The 26,682-nt window shown below is 50.9% G+C and overlaps 1 protein-coding gene and 1 long non-coding RNA gene across 5 annotated transcripts in view; one reads left to right on the plus strand and one right to left on the minus strand.

The window, feature by feature from the left end:
• The first annotated feature begins 111 nt into the window (after positions 1–111).
• LOC112406617 (uncharacterized) lies at positions 112–26,682 on the plus strand. Its single transcript, XR_003004596.1, has 3 exons — positions 112–910; positions 14,186–14,191; positions 26,644–26,682. It is a non-coding gene; the product is annotated as an uncharacterized LOC112406617 (long non-coding RNA).
• The window catches only part of DHRS12 (dehydrogenase/reductase 12), a 37,707-nt gene continuing 17,222 nt past the window's right edge, over positions 6,198–26,682 (minus strand). For 2 of the 4 annotated variants that reach the window (XM_024755535.1, XM_024755536.1), the window contains exons 5-9: positions 13,516–13,577; positions 12,138–12,242; positions 10,616–10,706; positions 7,959–8,096; positions 6,198–7,075 (exon numbers count right to left, since the gene is read on the minus strand). In XM_024755535.1, coding sequence (XP_024611303.1) covers positions 6,966–7,075; positions 7,959–8,096; positions 10,616–10,706; positions 12,138–12,242; positions 13,516–13,577 — 506 coding nt within the window. In that variant the 3' untranslated portion in view covers positions 6,198–6,965. The other 2 variants (XM_024755534.1, XM_024755533.1) reach the window with 2 other exon arrangements.

Here is a 26,682-nt window from a genome sequence, read left to right on the forward strand (position 1 = left end):
ATTTTTGGGGGCTTCCCTGGTGGCGCAGTGGTTGAGAGTCCCCCTGCCGATGCAGGGGACGCGGGTTCGTGCCCTGGTCTGGGAGGATCCCACATGCCGCAGAGCGGCTGGGCCCGTGAGCCATGGCCGCTGAGCCTGCGCGTCCGGAGCCTGTGCTCCGCAGCAGGAGAGGCCACGGCAGTGAGAGGCCCGCGTATCTCAAAGAAAAAAAAAATCTTATTTTCATTTGTAAAAATAGAATTGAAATTAGCAGCAGGCATGAGCTATGTGCTCGCCCCATTCTAAGTACTTTACACAAGTGCCACCTCATTCAGCCCTCACCTGTCAGGAGCATTGGGGGATCCCCGGGTCCTTGGGGTTCATCAGGTTAATTAAGCAGAGCCTCGCAGTTAAACAGGCCAATTACTTGCCCTTCCCTATCTGAGCCCTACCTCCACAGGATCTTGTTTTCTTTTGATCTGACAATTTGGGGTGGTAGTAGTTGAAGTCCTCCCTATTTTTTTTCCCTCTTTTCCTGAAAGTAATTTTTCCCCCTCGTGATCATTAATTTTCTTTCTAACTGGGAGAAGGCCTCCCAGCCATACTTGGATTATCCCTCCCCCAACACTGACCAAGTGTGCTTCCGGGGGACGGGCTTCTTCGAGATGATTCTGCTGCTGCAGCTTTGGGAAGCAGGACAGTGGGTGTGCCCCATGCAGCCATGGTACGTGACAGCCATGACCTGGGACATCAGGGCAGATGGGCCCATGTGACCATACTCTAAGGTTGTGTACACACACACACACACACAGCAATTGCCACTTCTACACAATCCTTGCTTGCCATCAGCCAAAGCCATTATAACTAACTTGAGTCTCTTCTGCATGACTGCTCTGTGAGAGAGCTTTAAAAAGGGAATTTAAAATACTCAGTGAGAGGCCCGCGTACCGCAAAAAAACTCATATCTATTTTGTAGTTTACTACCAGAACCTGGAGCCACTAAGTTGTACGTAATAAAGGACTGTGTGTTGGAAATGAGTTGTAGGAAAGAATCGCTGTTTTCCCTTCCTGAACTTTGGAGCCCGGCCTGTGTATAGAGAGGCAAGCACAGCGATAGGGAGACGGTGGATCAAGCGCGCGGCAGACCTGACGTGGATCTGAGTTGGGTCTCGATGAGCTCAGACCCCACTGGGAAAGCTGATTGTCTCCTTTGGACCACATGTGACACCGTGGTCCCTCTGGTCTGTGACCCTGCACTTCAGTCCAGCCATCTCCCTCCCAGCCTCTCTGTATCCCAGCCCACAGGGCCACTCAGAGGTTGAAACCACTGGACACCTCGTTGGTGACGAGAGTCACGATCAGTAACCACAGATATGTCAAGGTATCCGTTGCCCTGCCTTTTCCTTTCTCATCATTTGTGTAGGTGCTTGAACTTGGTGAGAAGCGCTTAGCACGCCAACTGTGTGTGTTTATAATACTGTGAATTCTTGAGTATTACATTATCTCCACCATTTTTGTAACGCGTAGATATGTGTTGGTGTCGGGGTGCCTTCCAAGCATTTTTATGGAATGGAGGCTTCATTCATTAGGAGTGGAAGCTGGTGCCAGCACTTGGCTTTTCTCCTGTCTGGGTTAACTCTCATAGTTCTTGTTTTACCCCACTGGAATTGCACTTTATATATATTTTTTGCTCTGTTACTTCAACATGCAGAAGCTCTGGCAAGTAAAGCCTAACAGGATTATGCTGGGAAAGTGGCAAACCCGCACATACCGTGCACGTGGCTGTCCTTCATTTGGTAGGATAGAACCAATCACGTGCTCTCAGTTTCTCCAAAGAAATGATGTTACTGGAACCTTTAACTGCCTGGGTTGTCTCCACAGTAGCACAAGTGGTTTTAGATTAAGTACTTGGAGTCAGGTGTCTTTTTATCTGAGGTCAATCAACCATGATGTATTTCTTACTGGATTGTTTGAATTATTCAAAGAATCATAAAATCACAAAACTGGAAGGGATCTTCAGACATCTAGAATGTTCCAAGCACAAAACACTATAGTCACACCAGGCAGTTAGAGATCGCAGAGGTATCAGCAAGGGAAACCTGGAAGAATTTTCGAGGAACAGTTGTTTTAGAACATTAACTGGTAATGGCGTGAGGGGGAGCAATGACTTCCAGCCTCGAGGCAGGGAGCTCTCGGAACCGGGTCTGCTCCTCTCATTGTAGGCACAGCCTTTGGCCCCAGCCCGTGGTTCCAAGCGGATGGGTATGTTCAGTGAGGTAGTTCCTGCAGGTCTCCATCAGCATAAACTCCTTCCTACACTCTTCCCCACAGACCACCCCAGCTACAAAGTTTAAGTGGAAATCCAGGGGCACTGAAAGCCCACCTCACCCTCCGTGTGTGGGTTGGCGCTGAGCCAGTCTCTTCATTGACCTTCTTATGGAACATTGCCTTTCTTTTCCTGTTTTAAGATTCATTTTTTCAAAAGCAGAATTTATTTTTTTCTTAACATTAATCAGTTTTTAACGCCTGAATTTTGCCTTTTAAGCAAGGAACTAGATCTAAACTATGTTATCAAAGTTACTGGACATAAATATCCATTAAATGACATTCCTTTGGTTTGGCCTTTTCATAGTAGTTTAATTGTATGTAAGTGACCTTGTCCACTAAGATTTATACTTTAAAGTGAAGGAAAGCATTTTGCCAAAAACATTCTTTTTTTCCTTTAAAACAAAGTTATGTTTTTCTGGATATGCAAGTGCCTATCTAGCGACATGATTGGGAAACAGAGATTAAGTCCATCTTGAGCACTGAGGGATCTAGATGACCCTTGAGACTCCAATTCTCGTCCAGTCCAACCCTTTGTTGAGTGTCCACCACACTCCAGGCTTTGAACCAGGCCCGGGGTCATCCTGTGGCCTAGATGGATCATTTCAGTGCCAGGGGGTAAATCCAGTGACAGAAGCCTGTGGGGTCCTGTTCCAGGAGCTGCGCAGGTGCTCCTACCCGCACGGGTGGAGCCTGGGGACCTTGCAGAGGAAAGGGCTGCTGAGCTGAGAGTTAAAGGATGAGTTGTTGTGAGCCCAGGCCGTGGGAGCAGCGTAAACAAAGGCCCAGGACCTGCATCAGCCTGGTGCTCGGGGCCCACAGGCGGTTTGGAGCTGCCAGAGAACATCAAGTGCGCAACTGCAGTCCTGGAGCCTGAGCTCTTGTCACCGTGAGACGCAGATGCTCATGGCCACGGAGAGAGGCAGCACGCGGTTCACCACGCACCTCTACCCAGAGAGTCAAGTTTCCCTGCAGCTGAGGCTGGTATCAAACTTTCTTTTTCTTTGGCAATACCTGGAGTTATTATCCTAAAATGACCCCTGGTAACTAATTTTTGAACTTTGTTGGGGGCACAGCCCCTCACTGGAGGCTGTGAGGTGGGGCTGGAGACCACTGCTTGCACGGACTTGGCCTGGATGAGCTTACGGCATACTGATTCCGCTATTACCTGGGGGCCCAGGTTAGGAGCTCCCCTTTGAAAAAGGACAGGCCTTGACCTGTGGAGGAGGTTGTTCTGGACAGCGGTGGCACTGCACCCACACGGCCTTCCCGTGAGCAAGCAGGCCACTGCTGCCCTCATTTCCCTCTGGCTTTGAATCGTTCTTGCAAGTAATGGTCATTTCAGTACAATGTGGTAAATGTGATAAATCCTCATCGCAGTGGCACTCGCCAAGTGGAAGGGAATGTTTTTCTCAATTCGGCGACAGTAAAAGAGCTCAGGCAGCCACCGCCCTGGAGACCCGACTCTACCGAGCAGGGGCATCCCGGCGTCCCACCGCGGGCCTCGGTACTTCCTAGTACTGATACTTGTATTCCATCCACTTGCCTTTATCCTTCAGTGCCCAAGTATCATGTGTCTGTAACTTAATTCAGGGACATCCATGTTTTTAGTTTGTAATTTTGCCTTTAAATATTATCCTTTCCACCAAGAAGCCTGTTTAGGCGAAACACAAGAAAGCAGGGTGTAAAATTAGATCTGTCCAACACTGGAATGGGATTCCTCTTTTGTGTTTCTTTTGCCAGGGAATTTTGGAACAGACAGTATGTAGCCCCTTGTCTATTTATAGTGGAATAGATGTGGAAAGATTAAAAGCCATGAGTGGAAGTTGAATTCAATGATTGTTCCTAAGATCCCTTCCAATCCGTGATCCTATGATTCCATGACTGTTATTACTAAACTGACCTAACCATTACCAGTGACCCGCCTGCATGTGGCTGACTTCACTCAGGTAAACGGGAGCATATCCCACTGCCTTTGTCTTGTGTCACATCAAGTAAACTGCTTCCAGTATTTTCCCGTCTAGAGCCCAGGAGGTTTGAAAAAGATGAAGGTGCAAGTCAATCATAGTACCATCTCATTAAAAACAAATACCTCAAAATGTTCACCTTCGTGAGTGTACAAAAGTATATCTGACTTTCTTGGGAGAGAAGGGGAATTGCAGGTCGGCTTAAAGGTTAGTTTTAGAATGTGACTTTGATATTTAGGATCCTTTCTCCTTTTTATCCCCCTTGGTTCTCTGGGAAGCATGAGAGGGTAAACTGTAACACAAAAAGGAGAAATGGTTTGAAAAAAGTATTTCACTTATACACACTTTTTCTTTCATTTAAATGGATGGCTGCCTTATGTTAGTAGCATATGAAGTATGGACCAAAATACTTGTGTCGCTGGTAACCACTGTATACTTACATATTTGTGTTTTACGCCATCTGCTTTTTTTTTCAAATGTACTGTCATTTTGCAGAAGAAAATCTTTATATGAAAAGTCCAAAAACTGTTACTAACTGGACAACCGGGAAGGTGCTAAGCCCCACATTCGTGCCTGCCTGCCACTGTCTCCACAACAGGGGACACGGACGCTTCCACCCTGCACGCCCACCAGTCTACAGCCACGTTGGAACCTGGCTGCAGCGGGCGTGTTGCTTTATGGATGTCTTTTTCTTTCTTTTTGAAATGAGATTCTCCAAGGGGTCAGGCTGAAAATGTAATAAGCCCAAAGCTGGAAGAGATTTATCAAACGTGGTTCTAGCCAAACCCTGCTGGCATTGCCACACCCTCTGCCACTAGATTCCCCCAACCAGACCAAGCAGTCTTGACATTGACTTCCTGAATGTGATTAGGTGGGAATAAGCAGGGATTTCCCACGATGTTAAATGTATCCAGTTCTCCATTCAAATGCTGCTGAATGTCGTGAATGTTTCTGAACTCTGCTCACTTTCCCACTGTGCTTCCCGCTAACCAAAATGAATGTGTAGCCATGACCAATGTCAAAGACTCAATGCAAGCTACCGCCACGGTTTAAAATAAATCTCTGGAAACCTTCCTGCACCTGTGGTCCTGTCATTGTTGTCGAGCTGTGCCATGTGACACACACGCACTCCAGCAGCCCTGCGTTGGCGTTCACCATGGCTGGCTGAGCAGACCTTTTTATTTTCTTCATCTTTCACACAAGGCTGCTTTACCTGTGGCTGATAAACTTTCCAAATGAAGGAGAGAGGACTCAGGAAAAATACAGCCAGGAAAAGCCTTCGTAAAAATTCATGAGGCCCATCTTACAGATAAGAAGTGGGAAGAAGTCGATGACTTGCACCCTGTCAAAGGGCCGGTGGGAGGGGCGGCCGGGTTGCCCCTCCTCCATCCAGCCTGCCCGTGCCCGCCCGGCCCCGCCCACACCCAGCACCGCGGCAGCCCCCAGTGTCCTCCTTCAGGAAAGGAGAGATTCATGCCCGGGGGGGCCGCTGCTCACTGATCTTCCAGGCGGACTCACCAGAAAGCCCCTTCCTAGGGGCTCCTCGGCTGACAGCCTGGACCTGAGCACCTCAGGCACGTCTGAAGGCCCCGCACCGTGGGACTGGTTGAGCGGTGCCCAGCTGGGTTCTCCTCCGCTGTGGGTGATGCATTACGTTTATTTCGCCGTGACCATCCAGAACGTGTATGGAGCTATCCTAAATCTGTTCACCGATTTTGTTACAACTTTCCCAGCGTCACTAAGACATAAAATGCAAATAGCTTAGAAGTTTTACCAAACAGTAACACTAGAATGCCAGGTGCGTAATTCAAGCCACTTTTTTTTTTAAACATCTTTATTGGAGTATAACTGCTTTAAAGTGAATCAGCTGTACATATACATATATCCCCATATCCCCTCCCTCTTGCGTCTCCCTCCCACCCTCGCTATTCCACCCCTCTAGGTGGTCACAAAGCACGGAGCTGATCTCCCTGTGCTATGCGGCTGCTTCCCACTAGCTAGCTACTTTACTTTGGTAGTGTATTTATGTCCATGCCACTTCTAATCGTAGCAAATGTAAATAAACCAGGCCATGGAATCTTTAGGAAAAAACCACATCCCAAAGGAGAAATTTACACGGGAAAAGAAGATACTGCGGAAGAGGCAGATTCGCTAGTTCCCAGCCCCAGTCGTATTTACTTTAAAATAAAAGCTCCCATTCTGTGTGGCTCCTCATTGCTACAGGGGGTAACCTTTAGGGGGATTTTCTTTTTTTCCCGTGAGTTTTAGCACACTTGTCAGTTAAATGCTGATGTTAATAGCTAACAAACATATATCAAGTCTTTACGATGCACCAAGCATTCTTCTAAGTGCATTACTAGTAGTTCACTAAATCGTTAAAACCACCCCTTGAGGTAGGTAGCACTAAAATCTCCACTGACAGGGAAAATGAGGCCCCCAGAGGGTAAGTAACCCACCTGTGGTCCCACAGTGAGGAGATGGTGGGTCACGGCTTCAATACTAGGCTTTGTATAAAGAACGGGGCTGATTTCTATGACTGCAGAAGGAGAGGAAGCCAGCTCAGACAACAGCAGTGGAATATGGGCCAATCTACGGGGACGTCTAGACGTGGGGTCTGTGTACTGGTCTACCCCTGGGCCACACCTTCCCATATTTTCTGAGGCGGTTCCAGCCCCGCGTTGGGTCTGGCCTGGCCTATTTAAATCTCTGAGCTAGCTCTTCCAGGATTTCCATTAGTTTCTCCTCTTCAGCCGGTGAGGACGATGTCCTAGCAAAAGGCAAATGTGTGGGTACTGGTTTCCGGTCTAAAAGTGAGAGGGAAGAACAAAGGTGTGAGCAGCGAGGCGGCGTGGATGAGCCTCTGCCCGCCACTTGGGTCCCGGGTCAGTCACGTCACGGACATCTGCCGGGGAGGGGCCCACACCGGACGGAGTTAGATGCCACCCCTGCCTTCAAGGGTCCCCACAGACGATGAGGTGCTACAGAAGGGAGACCGAGTTGGGGAGTACAGGTGTCGGGCTGGGTTTTGAGGGACTCCAGCAGGCTGGGGGGAGGGTCCTCAGGCATGGGTGCCGGCGGGGGTGGGGTTTGGGCTTGGGGAGTGTGGAGTGTTTTGAGAACCGGAGAAGGTATGGCCACGCCCCCAGCCGCCACAGGGTCACCAGAGCTCCATCATGGCTCAGACGGCCACATCCGTGGTGGGGAAAGAGGCGGAAGGCCCTGGCCTCCAGCATCCGCCCTCAGCATGCCTCCTCTCAGACTGCCCGTCGGGATGCTGCCCAGGTTGGGAGCAAACCCTCAACAGATAACTGCCCCCGGAAGCAGAAAGAAGAGACTCATTCCCTTTGCGCTGCTGCTTGCCGCTCCCATCCCCGGGCCTTCGGAGAGGGAGCTTTCATCTCCGCGGTGCCCACAGGGCCCGGCTTCGCCCAAGACTGAGAACAAGGATGACAACCCGAGGATTTCATCCTCAAGGGACCCACTGAGTTCAGAAAGGTGGATGGAAAAAGCGGGTGGTGTGAAGTCAGAGGTGAGGCGAGGCCCTTCACAAAGCGCCCCGACAGGCGAAGGAGCCGCCCTGCCAAGGAAGGCCAGGCACAATCACGGGGAAGGGGAACAGTCCCTCCCAGACCCGAGCTGCACGGAGAGGAGGGTCGGGGGCGCCTTCACACCCAGGGAGGAAGTCACCTTGGAAGAAGCTGCCGCTGGGCTGCACGGCGGCAGTCGGGGCGAGGGCCAGCCACAGCACGGTGTCCGCGCCCTGGGCCTCAGAGCGCAGCCTGGCCCCCAGCCTGGCGTGGAACCCGGGCATCGACAACCGCACACCTGCAGGGGCGGGGGCGGGGGGGGCACGGACAGGGAGGTGAGGACAGCATCCTCAAGCCAGGACGCTGCCCGCGCTTGGCTTCTTCCAATGACAAAATAACAACGATGAAACGGAACGGGACCACAGACTGCCCTCTTTCCACTTCAACACAGCGTTCCTCCAGGCTGTCCAGATTTCACACAGCCTTGTCACAAAGCCCCTGAGGTGTCACCCTGTGGCCTGGGAGGGAAGTGCTGCTCACCAGAGCCCCGAGTGTGTTGGGTCCCGTGTCCCCTGGGCCCCGGGCGCCCAGACCAGCCCGTCCCCTGGGAGCAAAATCTCCAGCACCTCCCCGCTTTCTATCCTAGGAAAGGAGGGTCACACTGAGGCTGAGTGGGGATCAGACTCCCGCTTCCTGGGTGAACCATCTCTCGCCAATGATTCTGACCTCTCCGAGGATCCTGGCTGATGGCTCCTCGGGCTGCACTAGTGTTTCCTGCTTTTTAGGGAGGAGTGTAGTAAGAAGGGGAGGGACTTCTTCATTCCTCTGCCAAAGCTCCTCTAACTCGTCCTCCCCCTGCCCCCCACACCCGGCTACACAGAGGTTCCCCTCCTGGTGTCACTTCCCCAGGGCCCCCGTCCTCACCACGGGAGGCCCAGCCCCCGCCCACAGACCTCGGGGAACACACTGTCCCAACAGCGAGCACGCTGGGAAACGAAACTTCTCTCGTGAAGCCAAGGAAAGAAAAGGAGGCAGAGAAAACAACGTCTGAAAGCCGTGATGAGATCAGAGGATTTCAGAGAGAGAAAGGATCATCTAATCTAAGGCCCTCAGTTTTTATATTAAAAATATTTTTTTTTCTTTTCACAGAAACAGTACTTGCTAATTGTGGAAAAGTTAGGAAATACTGATGAGCAAAGAGATGGAATTTGAATCCTCTGTCACAGCACTCGGGGAGGACAAGTGTCCCCGGCCTCAGGCCCCTGCCCAGCCCTCCCTCGGGCTTCTGTGTCCCCAGACAGGCCATCTGCACCCGAGAGGCCCAGTCGTTGCCCTGTGACCTGTGGACAGTAGAGGGCAAACTGCACCTTGACCCAGATGGTGGATCCAGGGGGCGGGCTTGGAGCACAGATTTTGCAAGCACACAGGTTGACATGAGGACTGTCAGGGTGATGTCCTTGGGAGGATGACAGGCTGACTGCCCTCCACGGCCTGACGGAGCTACCTGGTCAGGCAGGGCTGGGCATGTCTCCCATCCAGAAGCGACAAGAAGCAGCCACCCTCTCGCAACACCCCTGGCCTGAGTCCCTCCTGGTGTGCCTGGCTGAGGACACCCCCTCTGCGTTTAAAACAGGAGGCTGCCAGACGTCCTCAGATCCGTGCCCCAGAGGGCTGGTCTGCGCCAGCTCTCCTAGCCAGGTCCCCACGGGATGCTACGTGGCACCTACATACGCCTTCTTCCATGGGGATATGGGTATAGCAAAAATAAGACCCTAAGGCACATACGGTTTGGGGGACTGATACCTTCATTTAATGGTATAGTGCAGTTTTCCTTTCCCATAGACATTTCTCCCCAGCAGTTTTCAGGGCTGAACAGATTTCTTCTACAGGTGCTCCATAATTTATTAGCTCACTCTCCTAGCACGAGTGCTGTGATGAGCAACCTCATTTTCCACATCTCTCGTTATCTCTTAGGATGAATTCCAAGGATGTATATACAAATGTCAAGGCTTCTGCTCAACCGGCTTTCAGAAAGGACGACAGCACGTGTACGAGAGAGCCTGCTTCCCACGACACTGTGGCCGGGCCCGGCCGGGCCATCCTGGCCCCCCTGTGCCTCAGTTTCCCCATCTGGAAATGGGCATGATGCTAGTGCCCACCGCAGTGGGGCTGTGAGGACACACGCGTCAGTATCCAGACACGGCTGTGAGCAGCTCTGGGCTCTCAGGGGTCCTGGAGGTGCACCTGTGCTGCTGTTTTCGGGGGAGGAGGAAAGAGCTACAGAGCCCACGCGATTTACCCGAGGCCACGGAGTTGGGAGGGCCAGATCCCGAGGAGAGCTCTGCTCTCCCTCCCTGCTGCTCCAACGCGCTTCCAGAAAATTCCACATGTCTCCTTCGTGATTGTTACGGACCTGTGTGCATCACTACTTCTAGGAACCCGGGCGGCGGCGAGGCCGCCTGGCCTATCCCCATGTTCCCAGCGTCTCCCGTTGACTTCCCTCGGTCCCCCTCGCCCCCCTCGGTTCAATTGTTCGGTTCGTTCCTCTCCGACACTCAGTGTGCACTGGCTCCGCCCGTCCCGAGGGAGCGGGCCCCAGCCGCACCCCACCCCAGGGCTGCCCCCTCTCTCCGCCAGGCGCGGGACAGATTAACAGCAGCTCCGCCTGTGAGGACCGGCCTGCCCCTCTCAGTGGAAACGAAGCCATTCCTAGTCCTCCTGATACTTGTTCCAGGCCAGTCCAGGGCAGAGTCAGTCCTGCGGCCGCCCAAGATACCTCTAGATGAAACGCAGGCGCCGTGGAAATGAAAGACCTACCTGGGGTGTCGGCCCAGCCGGGATGCATGCACGAGAAGTGGATGGCCGGGTGCGCTCGGGCCCACCGCTCCATCAGGACCACCTGCTGCCTCTGCACGGGGTGGGTGGGGGGCGAGGATGAACAAACGGGAGCGGGGGCAAAGGGGCCCCTACTCTGCCTCGCCCGCCCCCATGTCAGATTTTACCTTGCCCTAGAATCGGCTCTCTACCCGACAAGCTCTGGCTACAACCCAGCGCTGCGTCCCAGCCCCTCCGTTTGAGACGCAGACAGACCAGCACCGGAAATGAGGGAACGCCAACGCCGCACGCTGCCCGGGGGCTTCCCCCTCCCCTCCCCCTCCGGAAATGACGCCCAGAGAGTCCTCTTTCCTAGTTGCTTGTGTTGCGGTGTTCGTTGCTGGGGCCCGCTCACTGTGTACCCTGGCCACCGGTGTACCCTGGCCACTGGCACAAGCCGGCACTGAGCGGGTGTCCGTGGACATGTGAAGGAACTCCTGCCTTGGAGTGTAGGACGCGTACTGGGGGATGCTCAGAGAACGAGAACACAGCTGTTGCAAATTCCCTGAAAAATCATCAAGTACCCCCCACTTAAGCCTCAGCTGCAGGGAGACTACTGCCCAATCCCAGGGCACTTTGATTACGTTTTGCAAAGAGCTCCATCTGGGCCTCATTTACGGAGTGGTTTGTTCCCATGTTCTCTGGAAAAACTGTCAAGAAGCATGGTTCCTTCAATTGTCAGGATTGAGTCATGAGAAGTAATCCACCAGGAGCTGGCCTGGGGCTCGCTGAGGGAAAGCGGGGCAGAGCCAGGGCGCAGGGGGGGCGGTGGGGGGCGGTTTCGGACAGAGGCAGACCACACCAACAGGAGGGACAGCTGGTGGGCACTGGCTGCTTCACAAACGACGAGGGAGCCCACCCAAGTAATGAACTGAGGGGCCAGAACTATAACTGTGGAAGGTATACAGCCGGCTTCTAAAAACAGCTGTGATGAGCTGAGGAACGGCGGCGTGACGACACTTCCTGTTAAGATCCGGCATGAGATCTGGACCCCTGCCCTTTCCTTTCAGAATTGGATGCACATGCCCTTCAAAGGGAGCCCGGAAACCCAGCGTTGTTCCAGGGGCATCTGTCCAGCCAGTGAGCAGGGGCTGCCCAGGGAGAGAGGAGTGACTTCCTGGGTCCATATTCCCTCTGAGCCGTGCTGGGCAAGGAACCCCTGCTGGGCTCCTGCTGTGGCGGCCACCGGCTCTCACCATGCTCTTTGTGGGTCTAAGAAACCAGGGAAGAGAGGTGGCAGCCTTTGTGGCTCTTCCTAGGGGCTGGCTGAAGCCCCCCAGCCCCACCCTGGTCCAGGCAGAGCTGGGCTGGGCCAGGCTCCTGATGGAGAAGAGGGTTCTCTCTCCACTGGGGAACATTCAGGTGCTGCTGGGAATTACTAAGGTCCAAATTAACGTGAATCCCAGAATTAGCCTTCCTTGGAAAAGCACCCAGCTGGCAGCCTTGAGAAACTCCCCTCACTCACTTTGTTTTGTGCATAGACCATGGTGCCATCGAATGCTGTCCTTTCTGACTGTAGGTCATCGGTATTCAGTTTCTGAACCAACATTCCTCCGGAGGAGACTGTTATCTGCAATAAATATAATGGAGATATGTACAGAAAAGTTCATAATACCCTCCCATCCCTCTTCTCTGTCAAGCAGCGTATTGGTTTCTTGTTGCTACTGCAACAAATGACCACAAACTTGGTGGCTTATAAAGTCGCAGATGAATTCCCCCACTGGAAGCTCTGGACGTCAGAAGTCTGAAATGGGTCTCATGGGGCTAAAATCAAGGTGTCAGCAGAGCTGCATTCCTTCTGGCAGTTTTAGGGAGGATCCGTTCCTTCCCTTCTCCAGCTTCTAGAGGCCACTCGCATGCCTTGGTTTGGGGCTGCACCATGCCGACCGCCTCTGCTTCCACTGTCAAGTCTCCCCTGACTCTGGCCCTCTTCTTAGGACCCCTGTGACTACACTGGCCCACCTGGGTAATCCACGATACCCTCCCCATCTCAATACCCTTAACTTAATCACACCTGCAGAGTCCCCTTTGGCCACGTCAAGGTGACATTCACAGGTGCCAGGAACTAGGACCTGGACCTCTCAGATCAGGGGAGGTCATTATTCTGGCCCTCACAGCACAGAGAATGCAGCCTTCCTCCCGACTTCTCTGATTTCCGTCACTGTAACCCGTTAGCCTGTCCCCTCCCCTTTGACAGGCAGGTTCTCCAGGAAGTGCACCCACCCACCCACTGATGACTGCCTTCCCCGGCTGCCCCTGCTCTTCAGAAGCTCCCCTTTCTGAAGGCTTTGCCAACTCCCAGATGACACTGGGGAAGAGCCTACAGTGAGGGCTGGGGCTTTGCACAGCTCTGCCTCCCTTTTGGCAGGGGACTCGTTGGTTGTGTATGGGCAGCAGCCACCCAGCCGCGGCAAGAGGCAGGAGCAGGGAGGGTGGAGGGCCCCTGAGAGCGGGGCAGGGGGGGCAGGATCGACAGCCGGCTCCCAAGAAGTCTCTACTGCCAGAGCGAGCATTCTGGAATCCCAGGCCACACCTACAAGCCCCTCAAGTACGTGTGTCCTGAGGACAAAGCCACAGGCTGACCCTCACCTTGACCTGGATCCCTCCCCGCTTCACTGGCCCCTCCCTAGACCCACCTGGACGCCGTCTGGGCTGGCACACCGCTGCTGGATCTCAGATTATCAAACAGAAGGCCCATGGACCCAGGGGACAGAATTTGGCTCCCCCTATGGACGTGGACAGCATGGCCCCCTCGGGACAGTTGGGGCAACAAACGTAGGACCACTGATTTCCCATCAGGAGCAAAGTCATTTACTTACAAAACATCCCCAAAGTCAACTCACCACTCTGGGGTCGTGTTCTTTCTCCAAGACGGGGATCAGGGCGGTCGTGAGAACATACACACCTGGGGAGGCACAGAGCATTCATGAGGGTGCATGGGGCCATCTGGTGCCGCGGGACCCCTCCTCTCAGGTGGCCGCGGGGTGGTGGTGAGGTAGCACCGTTTACCTGCTTCCTCCGGGTGAGCGTCAAGTGGCTGACTGAGCTGCGGTCCCCTCCTCTCAGAGGGTTTCTAGTTGGATCGCTGGAACCAGCCCTGAGTTGCTACTACCCACTATCCTGCCCCTTCTCCAGCCTCATGGTTTCCTTTCCCCAGGATTGGAACAAAGATGCCTTAGAACCTCAGGGACTGAGACAATAAAATGTCCACACCAGAGGAAGGAAAAAAGCAAACTGCACAACAGTCTGTGATCCCACTTGGCAGAGGAAAAACAATGTATATAGACACATATGTTCATTATGTCTAGAGTGTGCACGGAAAAACATGAACAGGAAATGTGAAATGTAGCAACAGTGCTTAGGCCCCAAGGGTGGGATTAAGTAAAGCGTTTGCTTCCTTTGCTGGGCATTTCTGTACGGTTTGAATTTGAATATTTCTACAATGAGCATATAACCTTATGGTTATTTCTGCAATCGTAAAAACTGTGTGTCTAACATTTGTAACGAAATGAGAATATTGTTGAAGTGTATCTGACATGGAGAGATATTCACAGTACATGGAATGAGACGTTTACAAAACGGCAGGAGGAACAGAATTCCGTTTTTTGTGAGGAAAGATGTGTCAAAATGAAGAAAAAGTACCTGCAGGGATGATACTGTGGCGCACTCAAATGTTCAGAATGCTTACCTCTGGGTGGGCAGTTATTATTTCTGTGCTCTTATGCTTATGTGTTTGTTTTTTTTTTCCAAACAATGAACATATATTGCCTTGTGTTAACGGGTTGGGGGTCGGGGAATTGAAATGAAAGCCCTGGGCTCTTTTTGGGCCACTCGTCAGAGTTTCTGCCTGCCCAGCTCTGCCCGCCACCTTGAGCCCGGCCCTGCACCCAGGCTCACCGGAGCAGCCTGGTGTCACAGAAAGGGCGCTGGGGGGAGCCGGGAGCCTGGATTGGAGTCCTGGCTGGCACCTACCAGCGGTGTGATCACGGGCAGGTCGACAAAGCATTTCAGCCTTGGTTTCTTTACTTGTGAAAGGGAGACCATAGCTGGACAGCCCACCTCCTAGGATCACAGGGTTTTGTGGTGAAACGAAAATGTGCACGTAGACTGGAAAGCTCTCTGTGCACATTGGTTGTTGCCATTTTATTATTACTATTCCTATTATTATTATTATTATTAGCAATTCTGAGTTGTGCCCTTCACGCCACACAGCATTCTTGGTGTCTGCACCCCAACCTGTCGCTGAAGGTGCCAGCCTTGTTAGTATGCAGGATTTTTAAAGTCTGGCAAACGCTGGGTCTCTGACAGCTGTTGGCCTCCGTGCAGTGGCCTTGAACACTTTCTTTGCATTCACTGCTGGTGACTTTCTCTGTGATTTAATTTGCGAGAAGTAGAAAGGACTTCTGCCAAAAGCTATCAGCCCCATCAGCCTGCCGTGACGGATTGTCATAAGCGACTCCTTGGCGTGAAGGAAATGAAAGCTGGGAGCAGGTTCCACACCACAGGCCAGCACCCCCGCTCCAGAGGCTCCGCTGCTTCCCTCCCAGAGGCCCGGGATGGGCCGAGGGCCTCACTCGCTCACCCCACTGGCCGGGCGCTCCTCCGAGACGGATGAGAGCTGGGGTAGCCCCTCTGCGCCTCTCCCCCGACCCAGGAGACCAGTGATGTGTTTTGTTTTCTGCTTCATCCTCTGCGAGAATATACCCTACCGGTATCAATTTAGACGCTAACAGAGTCACCGGCAGGAAGACTAGCTGGGCCATTCATCCCTACCAAATACGCTCACCTGTAGGGCACAGCCAGGTGGTAGGTGATTTTTTTAAAACTGGAGAAACTGCAGTTTTTAGCAGCAGACCTTCAGGGCCCTTTCTATCATTAAAAAAAAATAATCTCCCGCATTCCAAATCCACAAAACGTGCCTCTCCCATCCTGCTCTCTGGGTCCCCCCACCCCCCCAGATCTGAGCCATCGTGTGCTTCTATATGCTTTTTGCCTCCTAGGTCCCCAGCTTTATCATTTCAAAGCACATATGTCACTCTTCACACACAGCAAGCATTTCTCCTCCCTGAGAAGGAGATGAAGCCTCTCTCTTTCCAGCCACAAGTGATTTATCATCCTCCAGCCTCTTAGCCAGCTTTCTGAGGCCTTTCCTGTGTACCCTCAGCATCTTTTCAGGCCGGCAAAGAGAAACACAGGAAGAATCTGCTACATGCCCAGTATAACCTCCCTGTTCCTGCTCCGTTCTGCCTATAAAATTTCTTGCCTTGTACAGTTCTTTGAGGCGCCTATCTATTGCTAGATTGATGTTCCCCAATTTTGGAGCCTCTGAATAAAGCCAATAAGATCTTTTAAAAGAATCTGCTAAGAGAGGTTCTGTGACTTTTCCAAGTTCCCAGCAAGTCCACACGGAATGGAAAACATGGCAAATCTCCTTTTCTTGAGTCCTTCAACCACAGAGTCCCAACCGACTCCGGTGCCAACGAAGCAGGAATGAATCCCGTTGTCTGCAAGTCACTGCTCCTTTAGGATGAACATGGCACCAGGAGCTCCTTGCCCAGCTCACAGATCCTACCACGGGCCCGCTGTTAACACGGGCGCCAATGCCACTCTCCTGCCCCAAAGCTCTTCAACACTCCAGGCGCCCAACCAAATTCAGCAGAAAACTCCTCGACCTGGTGTGGTAGACTTCTTCTGGAGATGTGCCCCATCCCCTCCCCTTAGGGCTGGGCCCTGCATCCTGTAACAACACGTAACCGAGTCATGACCCAGGGCCAGGCACTGTGTTTGAGCCACGCAACCTCGACCCCATGGGCAGAGGAGACTGAGTTAGGGGCGACACCTGAGCCAAGCTGTGCCAGTCGAACCCTCCCCGCAAGAGCACGGGCACGGGACCCTTGACTCAGCGGCCGCCATATTTGGCCCATGTGCACGGAAAAGCAGCCTGCAGAGACAGGAGGGCTGGGATAGAGTCTGTGGACAAGGGTCCCAGAGAAACAGGAAAAGTTCACCCCAGTTCCTCATGCTCCCAAAGCCCAGCTGTGCCTCTGCCGCTAAGTTCTGTGAAGGCCGCCCTTGCCTCCCCCGCAGTAAATCAGTTTTGTTTAGTCGGCTTGAGTGGGTTCCTGTTCCTTGTAACCAGACAATCCCTAAGACACTGGGCTTGGCCTTAGCTAGAAAATCCGCCAGTTCACCTGTGCTCCCCAGCTAATAGGAATATCCTTGGAAAGGTGCAAGCAGCGCGCTGCTGGAAACAGCTCTGGGTGCCTTCGGGTCATTCCTATCTTAGGACGAACCAGTTTAGTAACTTCCACTCCCCCGAGACTGACTAGCCAAGATCAGGGACATCTGGGGGATTCAGAGCTTTGATGAGGAGAGAAGAAAACGTATTTTAGTCTGGGCTCCTGGGGGAGGGCAGGTCTGGGTGTAGGGAAGACACCTTCAGCCACAGGGTAATGTACCCAAGCTGAGTTCTGCTCCCAGTAATAAGCGAAATAACTCATTATCATCATGACTCATTAGTATTTTTAATTCACACAATGCCTTCCTTCCAAGGAACTCATTATGTCGATGGAGGTTCATTACGAGAAAGAGATTTGGGAGGGGAATTTATGTTGGACGTAGTCTTCTAAATACGGCAACAAGGACCTTTATGACATGGGTATGTGACTTGAAGCCAGTCTCTCTCTGTAAGCTCTTTAGGAAGGGATGTTACACTGTGTCGGGCCGGGCAGCGCTGAAGGAGAGTGCGGAGTACTCTGAAAGCACGCCTGAAACCACGTTTCCATAGAATAACAAACTCATGGTGCTCCTGAGATCATACCACGTCATGGGTATGATATATTTCAGTAGCATTAAAAGTATTGTTTGATGAGAAAAATTACTGCAATGTTTACATTTAGCATAGGAGAACTGATCGGAGTTTCTATTAAGAAACCTTCACAGCCAGCTTGAAATAAGGCCACTTTGGTTACTAAGCGGGTGTATTCGGGTATATGCTCCTACCAATTGTACTATCTGCCGGAGAAAATGACTGTCCCTCTACCCCTGGGAGGTTACTGGTGTGGATTTTAAAGGAGCAGACAGTTGCGTGATGAATACTATTTGGTACCTCTCCCATTGGTACAATAACACAAACATCCCATAGCGAGCCTAGAGGCCTCACACACTGACTTTACAAATTATATAAAGACCATTTCAAAGATCATATTACCTGGGGAAGCTGGGAGCACAGAGTCCCAGAGAAAATGAGGCATTAAGAGGCATTAGAGTCACCAGTATCTCGTGGGGTATTTACTCTTGGTTTGGGGTCAGACAGCGGCGAGGATGAGTCAGATCTTTCCCTTTGCCCCCAACCTCAACCTCCCCCGCTTCCAGTTCCACTTGCTAAATGCTAGACCCAGTGATAAATACTAGGGATACTGTGAGAACTCCCTGACTGCAGGGTGTTCACCAGGCATTAACAGGTTATTATGTAATGAACCTACACCCACGGTGAGGTCAGTGCTGTGCAGAAGAGACGGCTCTGAGCACATGGGGTGGGGTGGCGGTGGCATCGGGTTCGAGTTAGCAGTGAGGTGACACCTGAGCTAAGATTTAGAGGCGAGAGAGGCCGGACTAAGCTGCAGGGTGCTAGGAGAGGGAAGGGATGGGAGGAGGGTGTCCAGGCGTGGAGCACAGTCTGTGCAAAGAGCCTGGGGGTGGGAGGGCTCACTCAAGGGTGGCTGAAGCTGTGAGCTGCTGGACAGCATTGTTTAAATGTGGGAATGGACACCTGTGAGCTCTACCTGGGAGGTGGGAAGGGTCCACCTGAGAGGAGAGGGGGGAGCTCTGGCACCTGTCTTGGGCTCCAGGTAACCCACAAAAGTGAATATGCTATCACTTCCTTGTCCTCCCCAGGCCATCCAAGGTCTGTACCTCAGGGTGCTACAGCTCAACCAGTGTTTCTGGTGGAAGATGACTGCATCACTCCCTGCTGTCACATCCGAGAGGGAGGCTGTTGGTACTACACCTGGGGCACAAGGAAAGAGCCTGCTTTACGGCAGGGAGAGAACGGGCTTATTAAAAGCATGAAGGTGCTTAATTGGGATTTTGTTTTTAAAATTTCCCAAATGGATGTGTGGTAGAACTGCTGTGAGTAGCTCTCCTTTAAAAACACCCATGGAATCCCAGCCAGATCATCCGATAGGGTCCTAGGTCCCCCGGGCCAGGATGGGGCCGGGCACCTCACTGGCTTCCTGAATTGGGGCCAGTGCTCCTTGGCTGGGAGAACAGGAGGCGTGGTCCCCACGGGGCCCCGAGAGAGCTCGCCCAGGCCCGGGCACTGCAGTGGCTCAGACCCCACCCCGGAGTGGCGGGCAGGCAGGTGGGGAGGCCCATCGTGGCCCAGGGGCTCAGCTCTGGAAGGTGTTTGTGCCTCATCCAAAGCAGCCTCAATGGCTGGCAGAAAACCAAAGCCAAGGGGCAGAAGATCTCTGCCTTTTGGGTTTATCCATTCTGTCCTTAGGAGGGCTGCACAGGGCCCCCCCCGCCCCAGTGCAGTTTTAGACCAAGAGCCTCACCCAGGGCTCCAAAGCCCTTCTGGGGGCCAAGGGGTCCTACCTTGTAGCTTCAGGAGCTCCAGACCCCACCAGTCTCCCCTGATGCCTGAAGTCTGGCCTCCTCACCCCCAATCTATCAGTCCACTGGGTGAAAATGTCTCGAGGGCTTTGCCCTAGAAGACAGTAAAATGTATGTGAGTAATGAGAACAGCGCAGTCGTGACAATAATGGCTAGCTCAGTGGAACGGACTGGAGCTTGGAAAGAGAAGCAACTTAGTGAGAATTTGGTACATGAGAGAGATGGCATCACAACTCAAAAGAAAGGAAAGATTATGCAATATATAAGCAGAGCTGTGACACTGTTTATTAAAATGTGTGAGAAGAAAGAGAGAAAGAAAGAGAAGAAAAGGTTCCTTACCGCCCTAATACCCAAATAACTTCCAGTGGACGAAAACGCTAAATAAGAGAAAATGTTGTAAGAAAATAGGGGGAAAAACAAGTATTTAGAGTAACCAGGATTTTTTTTAACCATAAAAACGAATAAATCAGTCTTAATAATAAATATACAGCCTGATTACATAGAAAATTTAAACTTCTGTGTGACCAACCAAAGCACCAAAAACAGAATTAAAAAGTAATTTGCTAAACTGGGGCGGGGGAGGTGTCAGGGAGGAATGCACTTGTGATAAATGTGCCAAAGATGGCTTATAAACCAACAGTTTAAAAGACGATGATCACAACTGAAAAATGGGCAAAGGACATGAACAGGCAACTCCCCAAAGAAATACAAATGCCTAATAAATAAGCACCATCGCCAAGTTCAATATCACTAGTAACCAAAGCAATGCAAAGAAAAGTAAGATGCCAGATTTCATCTATCACTTTTGCAAAGGTCATTCTTTGAGGGATGATGGGTGGGACCCAGAGCTTGTTGGGATAGGGAGAGATAAGCACTAAGAATGCTGGTGGGAATACAAATTGCTCCAATTCTTCTGGCGGGCAATTTGGTTAATGTATCATGTATTTGGCAATTTGGTCAAAGGTCTCAAAAATGGTCACAAACTAGGTGTCTGTAATTTCACTCCTAGGAATCCATCCTAAGGCAATAAGCAAAGATCCACACAAAAATGTATGAACAGAGGTACTCATGGTGGAATCATTTTCAATAGTGAGAAGTTGGAAACAAGCTAAATATCCCACAATAGGGGATAAACATACTAAACTATGGCACATTCATACAATAGAATATATTCTAAAGAAAAGGAACATTTTAAAGGATGTTTAATGACATGAGAAAACATTTATAATATAATGCTACCTGGAAAAACACAAGACTCAGAATGGTATACACACTGTGGCCCCTCCTCGGAGTAGGGGACACACATAGAAAAAGGCTGGAAAAAACAGACCCATGTTAATGGTGGTTTTATCTTAATGATGGAATTATGGGAGAGTTTTGGTTTCTCTTGGATACTTTTATTTCCCTATTTTCTAAAAGAAGACACATTTGTCTTATGACTAGAAAACAGCGATCCTGAATAAACACCACCTCCCTACCCTGCCCCACACACAAAGTCCTAAGATGGCACCTTCTAAGATGAGCACAGATCCTTGATTTACTGAGCTGTGAGCTGGGACCCAGAAAGGAGTGTAGCCCAAGGGAATGAGAGAAAGGAGACGAAATGTTTGGAGGGAAGGAACAGAGGAGGCGTGAGGAAGGGAACTGGGAATGGTGCAGAATGCGGGATGCTGCTGAAGCCATACTGGTTTTGCTGGGGCCCTGATAATACTCCAGCGTCCATTCATTCCGTCGTTTGAAGAGATCAGAGGGGCTTGGGCATCTTGGGGCCAGATTTCAAAACAGGAGAAGGACACCTAAGGGAGCCCTCTGATGTAGCTGGACAGCAGCCCTCTCTCCCTCTCCCTCCTCCTGCATCTTCCTCTCTCCCTGCATCTCAGGGGCTTCTTAGGGGAGAGGTGGTACAGAGAAAATTCTAGGACAACGATGGGGTCACTGAGGAACGATGGGAAGGCCAATGAGACAGTGAGGCTGGCTGATCACCTTTTCTTTTGTGACTACTGCCTGCTTCCCAATTTTACCCAGAACCAGGTGGGCTCACAGAAATCATGAACTCTGGCTCCGGTCAAGGGTTCCTCATGGGGTCACCTTCCCTCACCCCAAGACTCTCCTGGACAGCAAGACTGCCATATCTCTGTCCACAGCCTTTGCGCATTCCAGTATCCTTGGAATAGTGGAAGAACTTTCTCTGGCCTCTGCACAGCACAGCATGGAAGGTGCCTCTACGTTTACTCCTCACCAACTGATGCTTTTTAGCACCTACTATTATCAGGCGTGAGCAGGGTGACCTGTGCTCTAGGCTGGAGGGAAGACAGTACCCCTTCTAGGAGCGCACTGATTTGAGGAGGGCACCTCAAGTCAATCATAGTAAATAGTCTGCTTCTTACCAAGAAACAGACTCACTGTGCTGAAAGCTATGATACTTTCCTATCTTTTTGCTTTTCCTTATATATTTTTACATCCAGTAAAATTCTGTGGGGGGGGCGGGGGTGTGTGCGGCTCTATGAGCTCTTGCAAATGCATACAATTAGACTGTGGTGTGATTTACAACCATTCCGTCACCCCAAATATTCCCTCACAGTCACCTACTACCTTTGTGGTCACACCCTCCTCCCACCCCTAACCACCAGCGACCACCGATCTGTTCTCAGTCCCCATAGCTTTGCCTTTTCCAGAACATCATATAAACAGAATCATACAATGTATCCTTTTGAGTCTGGCTTGACTTTAGCCAATGCATTTAAGATTCAGCCACATTGCTGCAAACATCAATGTTTTGTTCCTTTTTATTGTTGAATAGCATCCCATTGTATGGAAGCACCACAGTTTATTCACCAGTTGAAGGACATCTGGCTTGTTTCCAGTTTGGGGTGATTATGAATAAAAATAAAGCAACTATAAACATTTGTGTACACATTTTTCCGTGAACACGTTATTTCTCTTGGGTAAATAACTTACAACTCCTTCTTTAACCCTCACCTCTAGCCTATAAAGGTATCATGATCTCCATGTTACAGAATGGGAATGTGAGGCTTGAGGAGGTTTAAGCACTTTGCACACAGCCACGTAGCTGGATTACCCACCCAGTAGGTCAGCTCAAAACGGACTGAGCTCCTCGTAAGGGCCAGGCAGTGTGTGCACTCAGTGATTCGTGCTCTGTGCCAGAAACCACCTATCAAAGGGTGACTTCTATGGTGCTAAGATAGGGTCACAGAGGGTGCTCTGGGAGCCCAAAGGAGGAGAAGCGCTGGCCAAGCTCCAGGCTGGTGTGCTCCCAGCGAGTCACAGAGGAGAAGTGAAAGTGAACCAGGAAGGGGACGTTCCAGGCACCGGAGCCACAGGAACAAAAGCATGGAGGTATCCTGCTGGTGACAGGTTCCAAAACTAATGGGCTGACTGGCAGAGGATCCATGTTGGGAAATCATGGAAGTATGTCTGGACAGGTGGGGGAGGTACCATAACAAAGGACTTCAGTTCCAGGTGAAGGGATTTGGATGTTGCAGCAATATTGGCTGACCTTTCTACAGTGCTTACTATCCCCAGGTACTGTGTCTTTCTGGGAATCCTGAAGGTTTGGGAGCTGGAAGGTTTTAGGAGCCAAATGGCACATAGGTAAAGCTCCGAGTAAGGCTTATTGACACATAAGAATGCCTGGCACCAAACACCTTTAGTGCCTGAGGGCCTATTTCACCTCGGAAGTACTGTTCTCTGCTTTCCTGGGGGTTGGACCCCAGCTCCCTTCATGGACGAAAAGAGAACTTAACCATGTGGTTACTGACATCGTTTATGTGTCTGATTCCCCCACTGGACCAGGAGTCCATATAATTTCTGAATCCTCACCGCTGACCACAGGGTCCAGCTTACAGTGTGTGCTCTTTAAATGTTTACTGAACAAACAAGATATTTTGCTCATTAAATGTTTGGGGTTAATAGTTACCACATCAAACTCAGATGACCCATTTCCAAAGACTTAGAATGTAATAAAATAGACCCTTGTCGTAGATTACTTTGACAATATTCACCCTCTCTTCCCCAGTTACCTGGGAGGAGTATGTTTCCCTGACTCTCGATTTTGGGCTCTGCGAAATGACTTGCATTGGTCGGCTGGACGTTAGCAGATCTGAAGCAAGCAGGGGCTTGCAATGTGCTTGCACACTTGGGCTTCTGCCATTGCCACTGGAACACACTCTGGCCAGCCTAATGGTCCAAGGAGGATGCAAGCATTTGGAACATAACGCAGACCCAGCTTGCTGCTTAGAGATGCCCTACTGAGCTCAGCTGACATTAGCCCCCCCAGCAGACCCGCCTAAGAGTCAGCAAGAAATACATGCTTATTTAGTGTATGCCTAAGAGATCTGGGGGTTGTTTGTTATGTAGCAAGAGCTGAGAGATACAAGCCTATAGCAAAAATGGACCACATATAATTTTGTTGTCCTTTATTTAGGAAGGTGAGTCACTCAGACTCTGATTTCAAACTACTTCTGATCCTGTTTCCTTGTTTATGGAATCTATAAAGTTGTGATGAGAACTGAACGAGATGGTCCAAGAAAAACACTTAGTGGAGCCCCTGGCACATGGAAAGTGTTCAGTGTGTGCCATTATTATTACTATTATTATCATCATTATTATTAAGGTGTTTCTGGACCCTGGGTCCCTGCTTTAAACAGCAGTTACCATTGGGTGTGGGGCTATGCCGGTGAGCAGAAAGCTCCGAAGAACAGACTGTGAAGGGACAGAACATGCACCGTACACTGATGTAGGTACGTCCTTCCAAAATGACCTCAACTGAACCTTCCCACCCTCTGCCAAAGATCTAAGGCACCACTGCCTGCTCATTACCGGCAACTACCTGATGACACAGCTGTCTCGGAGGAGGTGGATGGCATCCTTGTCTCGTGTGCCGTGGGTGAGAGGGGCTGAGAGGCGGGTGAGTTGTGATAGGCTGATGCCCGGGCTGTGGCCAGCTGCCAGCACAGCACTCAGCGAAGCACTGCGCCCCTACCCACCCCCCCCCACCACACACACATCCGTCTTTACTCCTCACGGGCTCTGAATGCCACTGAATGCCAACAGGCAAAACGGATATGGTTTGAGAAGACCCGAAACACAGGGGCAAGTACAGCAACCAAACAGCATCTGTCTCATGAGATCACTTTACCTCCACGCTTTGTCTCCCCACAAATCTACCCTGGGGCGGCTCATTTTTGTCCCTAGGAGAGTAAACTATGAAAACCTCTCCATGCCCCACCCATCCCCGCAAAAGGAGAGGGAGAATGATTTCCAAACTTTATCTGATTCGTAGACTGTGATGTCTTCACAAAGAGCCACATGCAGCCATGGGCTCTGACAGTATTTCACTAATCCACCACCTCCCGAACTCTTAGGATCTGGTGAAAAGTCTGCAAATCCTACTGTGTCCTGTCCTCAGAGTATCAGGAATCCACTGATGTTTGGCTGGGGATTGGAAGTATTTCTAGAGGCCAAACGGAATCTTAGAAAATAGCAAACAACCTAACCTGTGTTACATAATCAGGCCATGAAAACATGTTTCACGTTAGCAAGGCAGCCAGCAGTTTCCCAGGACTCAGACAGAGGTATGGGCTGTTTGCTTGGCTCTGCACCTGCTCCAGAATGACAGTATTTGAACCTCTCTGTATCTCCTCATCTGTAAAGGAGAGGCACGTCAAGCTGCCCTCTCTGTCACTGACTCGCTTCTGTGTATGTTGGACTACATCTTCCCCTCTGGAGAGGATGAATAAATATTAAGCATGAGAATTACTATGCTTCTCAGAGAGGTTGGCAAGATCAGTAAAATGTTTCTAACACAGGTAGGAAATGCAAATGAAGAGATATCAAGGTCCTTAGAAGCAGACCGGATCCAAAACAAAAGTACAACATAATCAGCTGTATAATCAAAAAGGCAAAAGCAAAACCAAACAATAATAAAATAAAATTTTTTAAAAAGGGAATTCCCTGGTCGTCCAGTGGTTAGGACTCTGCGCTTTCACTGCGGTGGCCTGGGTTCAGTCCCTGGTGGGGGTACTAAGATCCAGCAAGTCTTGCAGCGTGGCAAAAAAAAAAAAAGGCAGTTCCCTGAGAGTCTATCAGATCTGCCCCACATTCTCAATCAACGCAGATTCCCAGGAGGCCCTCTAAGCAGTGTCCCCAGCCCTGGGCCATGCTTCTCCTGGCATGGCTGGTCACTCCCCTCCCAGCCTCCCTTTAGCACTTATCTCACGATAACGCAGTGATGGGTCTGAGGGAGGAGATGCTGGGGGCTGGTAGAACTCATCTTGGTTATGAACATGGGCTCTGGAGGCAGACAGACTTGGGTTCAAATTCTGGCTCCTCCACTTGACCTTGGGTAAGTTATGCAAGCTCTCTCAGTCTATTGTTTTCATCTGTTATGTACAGGCAGGAATACTTCCATCATAGGGTGGTCATGTGGGTTCAGTGCCATATATACGTGCACCACCCACGAGTGCCCAGCGTGCAGCGCACACCCAGTAGAATTTAGCTGGGTGGTGGATGGGCAGGTGGAGAAGCAGCAGAGCAGGCAACCCCACAGGGCCCTGCACTTTTTGAATACAGGGGCCCCCTATTTTTGTTTGGCACTGGGCCCCGCAAATCACAGAGCTGGTCCTGGAGAGCAGCCACCTGGGAGGCCAGCTGCTAGGACCCTAGGAGTCCTTGCCATCCAGGAGAGTTAGAAGGCAAACCCCGGCATGACCCCACATGTGCGTACTTTTGGTACTTTGGGCAAGGATACCACATTTGGAACAAAGCGAACGTTGGGAATATTTTGTACTAAACCTGCAGCATTTCATAGCAAGCTCCCAGGGATTTGTTTAAGAAGAAATAAATGCAACCTCAGTGCCAGGGAGAAAGGTTCTTCCCCACTCCAGATGCTCTCTTTCTCCTGGAGGGAGAACAATGAACATCCTCCCTCAGCCCCTTCCTCTCTCCATTGCGAGGACGGGGACCACTTAAAAACTGGAGTAAATTTAGGGGCAGTAATCTGGGCTTGCTGAGCTCTGCTCCCCACATCTTCCTCTTCCTGGGAGGGGTTGGTGGTGTCTGTCTGAGGCCAGCCAGATGCAACAAAGCAAGTGAGGCTGGCGAACTCTGGGGTTTAGCATTAAGGAAGCCATTTGGCTCTCACGTGAGCCATGCTCTTCAACCAGCCTTATCTGTAACAACAGTGATTTGGGGCTTTCATCCACTGTCTTAATCCTCAAATTGTTCAGTTCTTGGCTGGGAAGAGGGTTACTATTTCATGGACACCTTCAACGACAAACACAGGAACCCCCGCCATTCATCTTGTGACTTAGGATGAATTAAAATGCCTTATTAAGGGGCTTCCCTGGTGGCGCAGTGGTTGAGGGTCCGCCTGC

The sequence above is a fragment of the Neophocaena asiaeorientalis genome, unplaced genomic scaffold (genome assembly GCF_003031525.2).
Source record: "Neophocaena asiaeorientalis asiaeorientalis breed wild unplaced genomic scaffold, Neophocaena_asiaeorientalis_V1.1 scaffold59, whole genome shotgun sequence".
Lineage (NCBI taxonomy): Eukaryota > Metazoa > Chordata > Mammalia > Artiodactyla > Phocoenidae > Neophocaena > Neophocaena asiaeorientalis.